This window comes from Octopus bimaculoides, chromosome 30 (genome assembly GCF_046866305.1).
Source record: "Octopus bimaculoides isolate indiv1 chromosome 30, ASM4686630v1, whole genome shotgun sequence".
NCBI lineage: Eukaryota > Metazoa > Mollusca > Cephalopoda > Octopoda > Octopodidae > Octopus > Octopus bimaculoides.
The window spans coordinates 1,651,530-1,666,407 of NC_142957.1; the positions used below are offsets into that span (position 1 = coordinate 1,651,530).

Consider the following 14,878-nt stretch of genomic DNA (forward strand, 5'->3'; position numbering starts at 1 on the left):
TCGTTTCTCAAGGCATAGGGAACCCAGAACCACATTGTCTAATTCATACTTCTATAAGATGATAAGTTTTGAACTGAGTGGGTTTTGGCGACTAATTCTAGCAGATCTATCTACTACATGGGAATCCCTATATTAGTTTGTCTCCCTTATTGTTAGAGATTAACTGCAGAAATAACGATAAACTTTGAAATTTCATTTGTTGTTGATGTTGTTGTTGTAAGTCCCATCATCTCCCTAGACACTTCCTCTGCTGTATAGACAATTTTAAAATCATGTGAAATTCTTCCAAATATGAAATGTGTAATTCCATTTTATAAATTTTGCTAACAAGCATATTTTGCTTTCAAGTAGAACCTTCTTGTAGACACAATTGTCAATAAATATATGGTTTCCATTCCTCGCAGCCACTATTTTTACATTAGGAGCATTTCATAGGAATTCAACAAAGTTTTTAAAAAAGGTGACTTTTCACGTGACCGACTCGGACTTGGCTCAGAGTGTTTTTGGTAATATCTCTATATACATAAGGAACACATGTATAATTTTAGTGTTCAGCCACTAAGGGTTTCAGTGATATGCCCTACAAAACTTTGAGGGCCACACCCCTCGTGGAGCGCGAATGTCAATTTATACGATTTTGGTGCTGAACGCTTTCAAAACGTTTCATAATATTTGTCCGAAATTGGCTACAGCATGTAATCTGCAATCAGAGCGGCCAGAATCTGCCATCAGAATTCCTCTATTATCTTCCTCCATATTCACGGTATTGGCCTTTCAAATAGGAACATTTTCATGGGCGGAAATTAAAAATAAAATCAATATTCAAGGGACCCCCATTGGGCCATGATGTAATACAAGAAAATGTGTGGTGCGTTTTTTGACTTTGAGGATTGATCTGTCCATGATCAGAATACTGATAATGTTCAAGGTATACTATAACATTTAGAGGCTCCTGAAAATGGCTTAGGGTGAAAAAATATCATCGTTGACAATTTTCGCCTCGTACGTTCACCATGTGAGCATTTAAACAAGGGAATGTAACTTGTACTCCAGGAATGCATTTATCCAAACTGTATTCGTTCAAACATTCAATTTATTTTCTCATCTCCTTGGTAGTTAATTCACTTTCCAAATAAAATGGAAAATAATTGGATCACGTGCGCTGGTGCGCATATGGTACCCTCTAATAGATTCACGCATCCACTCCTTCATTATTTGTAATGAATTTCATACCCCCTACTGGATTCAGCCGCGCACTTTTGGTGTGTATGCGCAATAGTCCTCTAAATCCAAAATATTGACACACATCAATACATAAATGTATGGTAATCATTTTGCATTCAGTTTTACTCCGTAATTTGGCTACATTAAATATAAATTTCGAAGAGGCACCAATACGCATTATTAACCCTTGTGCCAGGAAGTTAGTCACGGAAACAATCTACCGAAACCTTTGATTTAAGTGATCATATGGTGCGGAAATCACAGCAATTGAGGAAAGAAGAGGCTATTTTGAATCATCCTGACCTAAAGAAAGGTAGGAGAGCACTTGTTTCTGACGTCCCGGGATGGATAATAGAAGTCTATGTGTTGGAAGAATATTCCCGTGTTTGTCCAGCTAAAAAGGAAATTGTTACTGTAATTGAGAATAGATTAAGGGCCCACCGACTAAAATAGCCATTGCTTTGCAGAAGTTTTGTGTGGAATACAAGAAAAACGCTGCATAAAAGGTAGACTTTTTAATGTTTTATGAATTGCAACTGAAATGAACGGATAATACAATTGTATGAGTCGGAGGAATATTCGCTTCTTTGTGACTTGCAACCAAAATGCTGTGTTCCAGTTACTACCTCAGGCATGCATTCAGTATGTGTCTGTGAGAATCACCAACATGCAAAACGTATCGACGCTGCCATTCCTGGTAGTCACAACTACACAGACTTGCTTGGCAAAATGGTCTGCTCCGTGAGCACTCGAGATTCTATGTTGCTCCTGTGTGAATCATGTCATTTTGAACAACGTTTATTAGACGTATTTTAATCACTCCGAGGTTTAGTAACGCACAAGCAGTGGGCACGTGTGGACTGGTCAGCTCCTTTATGAATACCTTCCCCAGTAAATGCCTTCATTTCAGAGGCCTCTAAATATCGTATTGTATATTGTCAATATTCTTATTATAAGCAGATCATTTCTCAAATTGTAGAACCTCAGCAGAACTTAGCACCTTCAAGTAACATTCTACACCTTGTTACTCTCTGTAATTTTACAGTTTTTCCTATTTAGAAGATCACGTTCATACAAACCGTAATTATGGTCCCTATTTTTGAGTATGGTCGAGGTCGTATTGTGTTTTCGCTTCATTTCATAGGAAACATTATGTTGTCGAACATTTCTGTATACGTATTTGACGCTAATTAGATGTGTTTTATAAAGCATTTTAGAAACATTTTCAATTAGGTGACGTCAAAGATCATTAGTGACTAATGTGGTAAAGTAGTGATGGTGGAATGGGGTGTGAGCAGGGTTTCATATTCCTTGTAATGTTGTTAACTACGACATCAGGAAGACAGTTTCTGTCAGATAAATATTTCTACAAAAGTGTCAATTTTGTCCCCTCAGATTTGTTTGTAATTCAGTTTTCAGCCCATTCAAAGGCACTGTATTGATTAAGGGGACATCAAAGAATAGATAACAGTTTGGTTGATATATAGAAGAGGGTATCCTAGATTCTTGACAATCAGTTCCTTTCTACCATTTCAGATCTTTGCACTGCTATAATGTAAGGATGAAGAGTTACCTGGGGCAGAGTGAAGTTTTGTGCAAGTGTATCCTCTTTGGAGACACCTGTTATCATTTTCTGTTCCACCTGTGTAGAAGTAATCTTCACTCACCTTTATAAACACTGCTCTATTAAGGTGTTTTAAAGCATTTCCTGCATCAGCTGACATTCTGGTGAACTGTGATCCATAAAATTCAAAATTAATGATTACCTGTAGCAATGTTTAACAGAGAGATCAAGTAAGCATGTTTATCCTACTTGACGTGGTGTGTCATGTGTTTATGGTAAGACCATTGATAACCAAACTGGTTGCCCTCGGAATTATGCAAAGATGAGAATAATGTTGGTTAGAGAAGGGCAAAAGTGAGAGGACAAATTCACGTCATATGTTTAGTGCAGATATAAGAATGGAAAGACAAACCTAAGAAAAGAATGGTGTTATCAAGTGATAATTAAAGGAAATAATGACAGAGTGGTTAGATTATGTAGAATGTCTCAAGAGATAAAGGAAAGTTTGGAAGACAGAATAAATATTAAACTATTACATGGTAATCCTGTTGAATCTATAAACATTCTAACCAAAACCATTGTTTCAACAGTTGATCATCGATGACAGGAATCTTAGAAAATAAAATATAGATTATTAACAAAGATAGCCGCAGGAGTGGCTGTGTGGTAAGCAGCTTGCTTACCAACCACATGGTTCTGGGTTCATTCCCACTGCGTGACACCTTCGGCAAGTGTCTTCTACTATAGCCTCGGGCCAACCAAAGCCTTGAGAGTGGATTTGGTAGACAGAAACTGAAAGAAGCCTGTCGTATATATGTGTATATATATATATATATATATGTATGTGTGTATGTGTTTGTGTGTCTGTGTTTGTGCCGCAACATCGCTTGACAACCAATGGTGGTGTGTTCACGTCCCCGTAACTTAGCGGTTCGGCAAAAGTGACTGATAGAATAAGTACTAGGCTTACAAGGAATAAGACCTGGGATCGATTTACTCGACTAAAGCGGTGCCCCAGCATGGCCGCAGTCAAATGACTGAAACAAGTAAAAGAGTAAAGATAAAGACATTTTTCTATAACGTTTAAATCTTGGAAATTCTAATTTCAGAAAAACGAACATTTGAAGACAAGGAAACTCAGACACTGGCAGAGCCAATTGGTGAGTATAAAATAACAGTACTTAATTGATTTCTGTAAGGTTTATCTTCTGTTGAACTATTTTGATATCAGAATACAAAAGAGCAGCTTCCATTCTAATCTTTCAATGGTAAGTTTTAGCAGTAAACTAATCATATTAAACATATCGATATTACTGAAATTTCATAAAGAATCCAATGAGGATAGCATGGTTAGTAAAATGGATAAATTAGAAGAATATACAGGAGACATACAATGACCCAAAGCGAAGTCAGTCTTTTCTGCTTATGTTTGGTTTGAAATAATGTCCAATGAAACCAGAAATGAAATATTTCAGCTTAGCGATTTCAGCCAGAAACAAGTATAAAGCTTATTGAAGAAGACAAGAACGGAGATTGCAACAAGAGATGATGGTGTACCATAGAACGTGTACAAATGTTGTACCCAGTTGTTATAAGCATTTCCTACTATTTAGAGAGTTGTGGGATAAAGGTGAATTGGTTGATGAATGGTGCAAGACAGAAGGAGTTTACTCATAAAAGTAAGTTAAAGCAGAATTAAGTGGCCAATTGAAACCAATTTCAATCTTGAATGGGCAAGATTTACATGGGTGTACTTGCTATGAAATCAGCTACATGTCAGCAAAATAATGATTATATGACTGAAAATGTGCAGAAGACTGGAATCCGCAGAATGTCTGTGTGTGTAGAATATGCCTGTTAAATCTGGGATGCCATATAAGAAGCAAAGAAGAATAAAAGGGATTTGAATGTAGTATGGCTTGATCTGGCTAATGCTTATGGTTTGGTAACATACACACATTGTAGATGGAAGCAAGGAATTTCTTTCATATATGGGACGAGATTAAGGATCCGATGAGGAGTTGCTATAACAATTTCAAAATGTGTTTCATGAGAGAAAATTTCACAAAAGCCTGCCAGGTTCTGGATCTGGAATGGCTGTAGGTTGCACAATATCAGTTGATTTGTGCTCTTTCTGGTTATGCTACTTAGATTAACAGAATGCCCAGAAGAAATTGCTCAATGGAAAGATATTCATGGCTGACATAACAATACTAACAAGAGACTAAAAGGATATGCAAATAGTTCTGGTTAGTAGACTCGATGGAGTAAGTACTTGGTCAAGAATGTGGTTTCAAGCAAATAAGTAATGCAGGGAAAGGTCAGCGGGAACAAGTGAAGTTACGAATGGCAGGCGAACTCATTCCAAAAGTTAAAGACAAACCAAAAGTTAAAGATGGTGGTACACTATCTTGTTGACTGATACATGTTGGGGCAGTGAGACCATGGCAAAGCTGAAGATGGGCTAAAAACAACTGATCATTCAAAACTACAAGGAATTAAGGTGGTTTCATGGTAAAGAATTCATCAAGGTATCATTTTACGTCATCCAAGGAATTGACATTTTTACCATTAAGACTATTCTTAATGCAGTGCCCGGAATAAGTGGCAATCCGAAGGAGCAATATCTGGTGAATATGGAGGATGGGGTAACACATCCCAGCCGAGCTGCAGCAATTTTTGTCTGGTTCCCACAGAAACGTGCGGTCTTGCATTATCATGCAGGAAAACAACACCTTTCCTGTTGGCCAATTCTAGACGTTTCTCTTGAATTGCTGCTTTTAACTCGTCCAGTTGTGTGCAATATTTCTCAGAATTAATTGTCTGGGTACTTGGGAGAAGCTCATAGTACAGAATTCCTTTCCAATCCCACCAAACACAAAGCAAGATTTTTTAGGGTGAAGACCCGCTTTAGGGGTGGCTAAGGGTAGCTCATGTTGCTTACTCCAGGATCGTTTTCTCAGAACATTTCGGTAGATAATCCATTTCTCATCACCTGTCACAATTTGCTTTAAAAAAGGTGCGTTTTCATTCGGTTTATAAAGCGAATCACAAATGGAAATGCGATCCAAAAGGTTATTCTCACTCAACTCATGTGGTACCCAATCATCGTAGCGATTTGTGTATCTAAGCTGTACCAGGTGCTCATGAACGACGGATTTTGATAGGTTGAGGCTTTCCGCTAATTCCCAGATTGTGAAATGTGGGTTATTCTCAATTAATGACTTAATTTAGTCATCATCTGTAGTGGATTGTCTGCCTTATTGCTCTTTATCAATAAGGCTACAATCTCCAGCTCGGGACCTTGCGAACCACTTCCGAACCGTTCTTTCGATTAAAAGAAACATCACCATAATCTGCGCATATTTCTTTGGTTGTTTGTGAGGTATTTTTCCCATTACGGAACAAGAAAAGTATCAAATGCCAAATATAAACTTTCTTATCTTCCATTTTAAAGGGTTACAAAATTAACACAGGTTATAGGAGCATAAACCTTCGTCCGCGAAAAGATAGCTTAAATTGTGCTCTAAATGGAGGTGTAGTCAAATCCTATTTTATTGACTCAACTATGTTCTAAAATAAGTCGAAAGATAAGCTACTATAAATCGGCATGAACTTTCCGGACAACCCAATAATAAATGAATAATATTATCAAGTCATAACTAAATGAAATAATTACAGAGTTATTAGATTATATAGATAAAGGAAACTGAGGAATGTTAGTCTATTTTGTTGTAGACCTAAATGTTAAGCTATTACATGGTAAACCAGTTGAAACTATAAATAATGTTGGGCAAAACTACTGTGTTTATCAGGTGATCATCGACGAAATAAATATCTGATAATAATGAAATATAGATTATTAATAAAGAAAAAGATATGTTACTATAACATTTAAAACTTTGGAAATATTAATTTATGAGAGTCGAATGTTTGCAGAGAATGTAATTCAAATAGAGGTAGAGCAAGTCTGTGATTATAAAATGACAGCATCTAATTAAATTCATTTGGTTTCATTTCTAATTTCCTTTTGAACCCATAACTGTAGTGAAATTCTATTAACGATAGCGTAGTACAAATCATTTTTCTCTTCTTTCTCTCTGCTATTTTATTAAGTCTTGAAATATTTCCTCAGCCAGATGCCATTCTGGTGATCTTTGAAGAGGACTGGTGAAATAAACGATTACCAGCAACAGCGTTTAACAACAACAACAAAAAACAACAACAGGTGTAAGTTTATCCTACCTGACGTTGCGTGTCGTGTTAGTGGCTAGATCTTTGATGATCAAATTGATTGACATTCATACAACCCACAAGAGGTGAACAATTTTGTTTTGAAACATCTAGAGGAAAGAAGAAAAAGTGAAGTCATAGATTTTGCACTGGTATAATAACTGAAAGATTACACTAAGTGAAATTCTTTTATCAAGTGATAATTGAATGAGATAATTGCAGAACTGTCACATTATGTGTCTTACATCTTGGTTTTAATTCTAAACTGATTGTTATATTCAAATTAAGTTCTGGTCATTATCACTTGACCAGGGTAAAAGATTTATTATCAGTATTTCACACAGATACCTTTAACAATTTTCTATGATTACTCATAGGACTACCATAATATCAAGTGTGCTGAGATACAATCAAATTCCTTGTAGCAAACGTCACATTTTCTTTAGTTAAAATATATACGATCTATATAGATATCTAAAATTGTACTGTCGAGCAATGTGCTATTTTAATTTTTATATATTTATTAACAGGACAATTAATCAGTTATTATTCATTAATTCTCTTCTACTTATATGTCTGAAATGTACACTTAATTTGTACACTTAACTTCTCGTACCCTCAACTAACATGTTACACCTTGTTACTATGTTTGTAATTTCAATGTTTTTTCTTAGGAACCAGACAATATCCCTATAAACTGGAATTATTGACCTCTATAACTTCCAGATGGTATTGTGTCTTGGCTTCATTCCATTTAAAACAATATGTTGTGAAACATTTTTGTATATTTATGTGACACTAATTAGATGTATTTTATAAAGCATTGTAAAGATAATGTTAATTACTTAATCTTAATTAGTATTAATAACAAATGTGGTAGAGTAGTGGTGATGGGGGGTATAAGTTGGATAAAATATTCCTTATAACGTTGTTCATATATTAGCATTGACGTTGCTAATGTTCTGCGCCGTGAGGACCAAAGACTTGAAGTATTTCGTGTTGCAAGACAGTGTGTGAGAGAGAATCATGATGTCGTAGGAGAGAGATGTGCCAGCATGGATGATGGCTCACTTGCACTAAACGAGGCTGCAAAGAGAGAAGTTTGGAGACGCCACTATGAAAGGTTGCTAAATAAAGAGAATGAATGGGAGGAAGAGAGTCTACCTCATGTCGACCCAACAGAGGGACCAGCTATCCGAGTTGACAGTACCAGGCTAGATAAAGCGATCAAGAGTATGAAGACAGGGAAAGCCCCCGGCCCTTCAGGAATCACAGCAGAGATGCTCAAAATATCTGGCAGTGTCGGCTATAACCTAGTATTGGTAACCAGGTGATACACGAAGGAGTCATACCCAATGACTGGTGTAGTAGCACCATAGTCAACTGCTATAAAGGTAAAGGTGACGCTTTAGACACAAACAATTAGAGGTATCAAGTTGTTGGACCAAGTAAAGAAGGTCACGGTGAAGGTCATAGCCCAATAAATTAGGTAGAGAGTCAGTTTAGATGAGATGCAGTTTGGGTTCGTTCGAGGGAAAAGCACCACTGATGCTATATTTCTGGTAAAACAACTGCAGGAGAAATAGCTAGCCAAAGATAAACCTCTGTACCTGGCTTTCGTCGACATGGAAAAGGCTTTTGACAGGGTCACCCACTGCCTTATCTGGTGGTCAATGAGGAAACTAGGGATAGATGAGTAGTTAGTGAGAGCTGCGCAAGCCATGTACAGGGACGCTGTCAGTAAGGTGAGGGTTGGCAATGAGTACAGTGAAGAATTCCGGGTAGAGGTAGGTGTCCACCAAGGTTCAGTCTTCAGCCCCCTCCTATTTATCATAGTCCTCCAACAATAACACAGGAATTCAAGATAGGATGCCCCTGGGAGCTCTTCTATGCTGATGATCTTGCACTAATTGCTGAGTCACTATCAGAACTAGAGGAGAAGTTTCAGGTGTGGAAACAAGGACTAGAATCGAAGGGCCTTAGAGTCAACCTAGCTAAAACCAAAGTCCTAATAAGTAGGAAGGTAGACAAAACACAAACCCCTTCAGGTAGATGGCCCTGCTCGATCTGTAAAAAATGCGTAGGTAGAAACTCCATAAGATGTATACAGTGTAAACTATGGACACAAGATATGCAGCAATATGAAAGGAAGGCTAACTAGCAAGATAGATTTTGTATGTGGCAGATGCTCAGGTGCAATAAACACTGAAAATGTGCAGAAAACAATCTTTGCCACACTCCAGGTAGAAAAACTAGAAGTGGTTGATAGCGTCCGCTATCTACGTGACCAAGTTTGTGGCGGGGAGGGTGCGCTGAAAGTGTAGCTGCTAGAATAAAAATAGCCTGGGCAAAGTTCAGAGAGCTCTTACCTCTGCTGGTGACAAAGGGCCTCTCACTCAGAGTAAAAGGCAGACTGTATGACGCATGCGTACGAACAGCCATGTTACATGGCAGTGAAACATGGGCCTTGACTGCTGAGGACATGCGTAAGCTCGCAAGAAACGAAGCCAGTATGCTCCGATGGATGTGTAATATCAGTGTGCATACTCGACATAGTGTAAGTACATTGAGAGAAAAGTTGGACCTATGAAGTATCAGTTGTGGTGTGCAAGATAGACGATTGCGCTGGTATGGACATGTGGCAAGAATGGATGAGGATAGCTGTGTGAAAAAGTGCCACAGCCTAGCGGTTGAGGGAAACTGTGGAAGAGGTATACCCAGAAAAACCTGGGCTGAGGTGGTGAAGTACGACCTTCGAACTTTAGGCCTTACCGAGGCAATGACTAGTGACCGGGACCTTTGGAAATATGCAGTACGTGAGAAGACCCGGCAAGCCAAGTGAGAGCATAATCTGTGGCCTCTGCCAGAAGTGTAGCCAGCTCACTTATTCGTATCTTTACTTCATTGGACACTAAAATCTGCTTGCGAAGACCTGTTGAGTCAAGTGAATTTGAAATCGAAATCGAACCAAATTTGACGACTGGCACCCACGCCAACCTCTCCTTCATTGGACAGTAAACTCTGCTTCCAAAGACCTGTTGAGGCAAGTGAGATCGAAACCGTAATTGAACCATGTTCATTGACTGGCACCTGTGCCAGTGGAACACTAACAGCCCTGTCCGAGCGTGATCATTGCCCCGAGCAGCTGTCTGGCTTCCGTGCCAGTGGCCCGTAAATAGCACCATTTGAGCGTGATCGTTACCAGCGTTGCCTTACTGGCACTTGTGCCGGTGGAACGTTTGAAGATCATTCGAGCGAGGTCGTTTCCAGTGCCGCTGGACTGGCTCCTGTGCAGGTGACACATACAAAACACCATTTTGAACGTGGCCGTTGCCAGTACCGCGTGACTGGCCCTCGTACCTCTGGCATGTAAAAGCACTCACTACACTCTCTGCCAAATCAGATTGGGAGCCTGGTGTAGTCATTTGATTCGCCAGTCCTCTGTCAAATCGTCCAACCCATGCTCGCATGGAAAGCGGACGTTAAACGACGACAACGACGACGACGATGATGATGATGATGATGATGATGATGATGATGATGATGATGATGATGATGGTCAGAAAAATAGTTTCTCTTGATTAAACCTTACGACAGTGATTTAATGTTCATGACTTCAAATTTGTTGGTACCTGGGTTTTCACTGCATTGAGATCTGCCACATTGATTGAGGGGACAACAAATTAGGGCAAAACTTTGATGCATAAAAGAATGTTCTGTCAGTTCAGCCTTTTTCCTGCAATAATGTATTAATCAACAGTTCTATGAAGTTAATGAGGTTTTGTGCCATTGTACCTGGTTTTATGAGTTCTGTTATTTTCTCTTCCATCTGTGTAAAACGAATCAATGATTATCTTTAAAAAATGCTGCATTATTAAGGAGACTTCAAATATTTCCCGAATCAGATAACCTTCTGGTGAACTGTGATGTTGGCAGTTAGAAATAAAGATTACCAGCAGTAACGTTTAACAAAAAAAGTAGCAGGTGTATATTTATCCTACTCGAAGTGACATGTCATGTGTCTGAGGAGCAACTTGATTACCATTGAATAAAGCAGAAGAGGAGCAGAATGTTGCTTAGTGAAGTTTAAATGTGAGAGGACAATGGAATGCCATAGGTTTAGCGCAGAGATAAGAATGACAAGACAAAAACTAAGAGAAAATGACTGTTACCAAGTAATAATTAAATGAGATAATTACAGAATCATTAGATTATGTAGGATGTCTCAACAGAGAGAGGGGATTGAGGGAGGATAGTTTATGTTTGGTAGTTCTAAATATTGAGCTATTACATGACATCTTAGAAAATGTTGACCGAATGCATAGTGGTCATCAGTTGACCATTGATGAAAAGAATATCTTACAATAATGAAATTTGGATTATTAATACAGTTAATGAAATTATACTATCAAATATAAAACTTGGGAATATTCATTTCAGAAATTACAAAGTTTGTACAGGAGGCCCTGAAAACATCACAGCAAATTGGTGAGTATAAACCAACAGTACCTTATAGATTTGTTTTATAAATTTGACCTTCATCTGAGCATTTTAGTTTATCAAAAGTACTGAGAGCAGGTTCTATCCCTAATTTCCAGTTGTAAAGTAATTCGATTAATGATATTAACTGAAATTCCATAAAATCAAGTTTAGCATGTTTGGTAAAATGGATAACTTAGAAGACACAATAAATTTAATATTGTCATCTGGAATATAGAAAAGAAATATCTTGTTTAGGTGTAAACAGTTGCGTTAATGACAATGTTTTTGTTTATTTTACATGTATACTAAGTTTACTGATAGGTTGTTGTTTCTATTGTCATTGTTGTTGTTTAGGTAGATGTCTCTTATAATTTCGCAGGCTTTTAAGGAAATGTGTTCCAAGCGTGAACACCCTGTCTTTTTCACTGTTACTAAATTTATCATTACATCAACTAACCAGAGTCGTTAGCCACGTAGAAGACGTTTTGCTCTTCTAATGAGACTAACGTTAATCCTGTTTCTCTTCATGATGGATACTGGCTACAAGATACAATGCAATCAGTATCATCCTCGCCTGTTATCATCTTGTTTCCTTGCTCTCATCCACTGGATGGCTGGTCCATGTCTACGTCATTTCTTATTAGTAATATTGTCATGTCCTCAACAACATTAAATGTTCCTCTCTAACTTATGCGAAGAAATAGCAGACGCATTGAACGAAGAAACGAAATAACCAAATTAAAAATAAACTCCTTAAGAACACCTATGAGGTTACTAGGAAACTGCATGCAGATGCTAAGAGCAACAGGCTAAAATGCACTAACGATGAACTGGACAGGAATATAGAGGAAACTTACAATGACCCAAAGCAAGATCAACCATTCCCATTCATGAATGGTTTGAAATGCACAACGAAACCAGGAATCAAATATTGGAGCTTGGTGATTTCAGCAAGAAACGTTGATACAGCTGAGAGAAGAAAGCAAGAACAAAGAGTGCCCCTGTAAAAAAGTGTACAGTTACTGTATACAATTATATTATGGGCATTACTCTGAGAGTTATGACATAAAGATGGACTGGTTGATGACTGGTGCAAGGTAGAAACTGTTTACTTACCAAAGTAAGCTGATTCAAAACTGATCGACCAGTTCAGACCAATTTCAGCCTTGAATCTAGATGGTAAAATTTACATGGTTTTACTTGCTAAGAGATCAGTTATATATCTACAAAATAATGGTTATGGAGCTGAAAGTTTCCAGAGGTCTGGCATATCCGGGACTCGTGAGTATGTGGAACGTGCACTTTTAATCTGGTATGCATACATGAAAGAAGCATAAAAGGAAACTGAATGTCGTATGACTTGATCTGAGTAATACTTAGAGTTCTGTACCACTCGGTAGACAGGTCCAACCAAATGTTGATGGAAGCAGTGTATTTCTGTCATATAGTAGAGAATATTAAGGATCTGATGAGGTGTTACTTAACAATTTCAAAATGCAATTCACGACAGAGAATTTCACAACAGACTGGTATCGTCTTGAAACAAGAATAGCTGCAGGTTGCACAGTATCAGTCATTTGGTATAGTTTGTTATGGAGATGTTACCTAGATCAGCAGATTGACCGGAAGAAATGGCTCAAGCGAAATAAACTAAGAAGGCCTTAATGGAGGACCTAACAATACTAAGAAGAGATGGAAAGGACATGCAAATAGTTCTGGATAGATTCGATGGACTAATTCCTTGGTCAAGAATGTGGTTTAAAACAAATAAGGGATGCGGTCTATCACTTGTCAAAGGTCAACAGAAGTGAAGAAACCTTGTCAAAGGTTAAAGGGAAACCCGTATAACGTTTGCAACAATGGTACACTATCAACAGTATACGTATTAAGATCAAGGCACAAAGAGAAGATACTTTATAAGCATTAGCTAAGTCAAACCTTGTGGAAAATAATGGATTTGGTGCTTGCAGTTTGGTCTGTATTCCTGTCTTGCTTATATATTCTCGATTGTGTGGATGAGCGGTTACACGTAGTTAGTGAGGTTTTGTGCAAGCACACAGTGTTTTGGAACACATGATATCACTTACTGTTCCATTTGTGCAACACTTATCAGTTCTTGAAAAGAGCTGATTTATTGAGGAGACTTCAAATATTTCTTGAATCAAATGATGTTCCGATGTACTGGGATGTCGGTAAATAACATTCGACATTACGAACCGCAACCCCTAACAAGAAGATCAGGTATATTCTTATCCAATTTCAAGTTGTCTGTCATGTGTTTGTGACTTGCTCTTTGATGACCAACTTCATTGATATTGGAATTAAGCAGAAGACGAGAAAGTGTTGGTGTATGACGTCTAGAAGTGAGAGAGCAATCATATGGCATTGATTTCGCACTGATGTAAGAAAAAAGATACAACAATGAGAAACGCAGTGTTGTCAAATGATAATTAAGTGAAATAGTTGTGACATTGTTAGATTATGTAGGATATTTTAATAGAAAGACGAGGTTTAGGAAGGTTTGTCAATTTTGTTGTTAGTCTAAATATATTAGCCTAAATATTGACCTATTACATGGGACAATTGCAGAAGATATAAATATAGTGATATCACGTTGATGATAACAATGTCTCACAATGATAAATTATCGATTAATTATATAAATACTGAAATTTTACTATAAATTATAAACCTTGGAAATATTTATTCCAGAGAGTCCAAAGCTGGGGGAAAAGGATCTTCTGACTGTGGCTCAGAATTTAGGGAAAAATTGATGGCAAGTTGGTGAGTATAGAATAAGAATACCTAATTGGTTTCTATGAATATTACTTTCACTTGAGCTATTTTATTTGTCAAAATGACTGAGAACAGGTTCCATTCCTAATATCTAGCTGATAGGTAAGCTGTATAATAATTCCATTAAACATATCGATTTTACTGAAATTTCGTAAAATACCCATGGCTAAATGGATAAATTAGAAGACGCAAATAGCGTAAATATTGTTTGTGGGGGGGGGGGGCAACTAGAACATGTTGTTTAAGGGTAAACGAGTGAATTTGTTTTACATTTTTCTCTAAGTCCACTGCTGAGTTGCTGTAATGAAGGACAAATACCAAAGTTAACATCTAAAACAAAGCATCTTTATTCCAACATAAGACCTTGAGTTAGGTTCTTCTTGAAGCCATTATTGGTTGGCTTATTGTGTTGGAAGTTGATGATTCCAATTTATATTGCCATTTTGGAATGACTTTACCACACGACATATACACTTTACTTTTTTACTTGCTTCAGTCGTTTGACTGTGGCCATGCTTGAGCCTATTTCAGTCGAGCTAATCGACCCCAGGACTTATTCTTTGTAAGCCTAGTACTTAT

At 37.6% G+C, this 14,878-nt stretch overlaps 1 protein-coding gene across 2 annotated transcripts in view; it reads left to right on the plus strand.

Annotated features, from left to right (window-relative positions):
• LOC149130118 (uncharacterized) overlaps positions 1-14,878 on the plus strand; it is a 94,512-nt gene that overhangs the window by 35,914 nt on the left and 43,720 nt on the right. Inside the window, exons 9-11 of one of the 2 annotated variants that reach the window (XM_089346382.1) lie at positions 3,898-3,948; positions 11,462-11,509; positions 14,216-14,287. In XM_089346382.1, the coding sequence (XP_089202508.1) occupies positions 3,898-3,948; positions 11,462-11,509; positions 14,216-14,277 (161 nt within the window). In that variant the 3' untranslated portion in view covers positions 14,278-14,287. The remainder of the gene's footprint in view (positions 1-3,897; positions 3,949-11,461; positions 11,510-14,215; positions 14,288-14,878) is intronic. The other variant, XM_089346381.1, reaches the window with a different exon arrangement.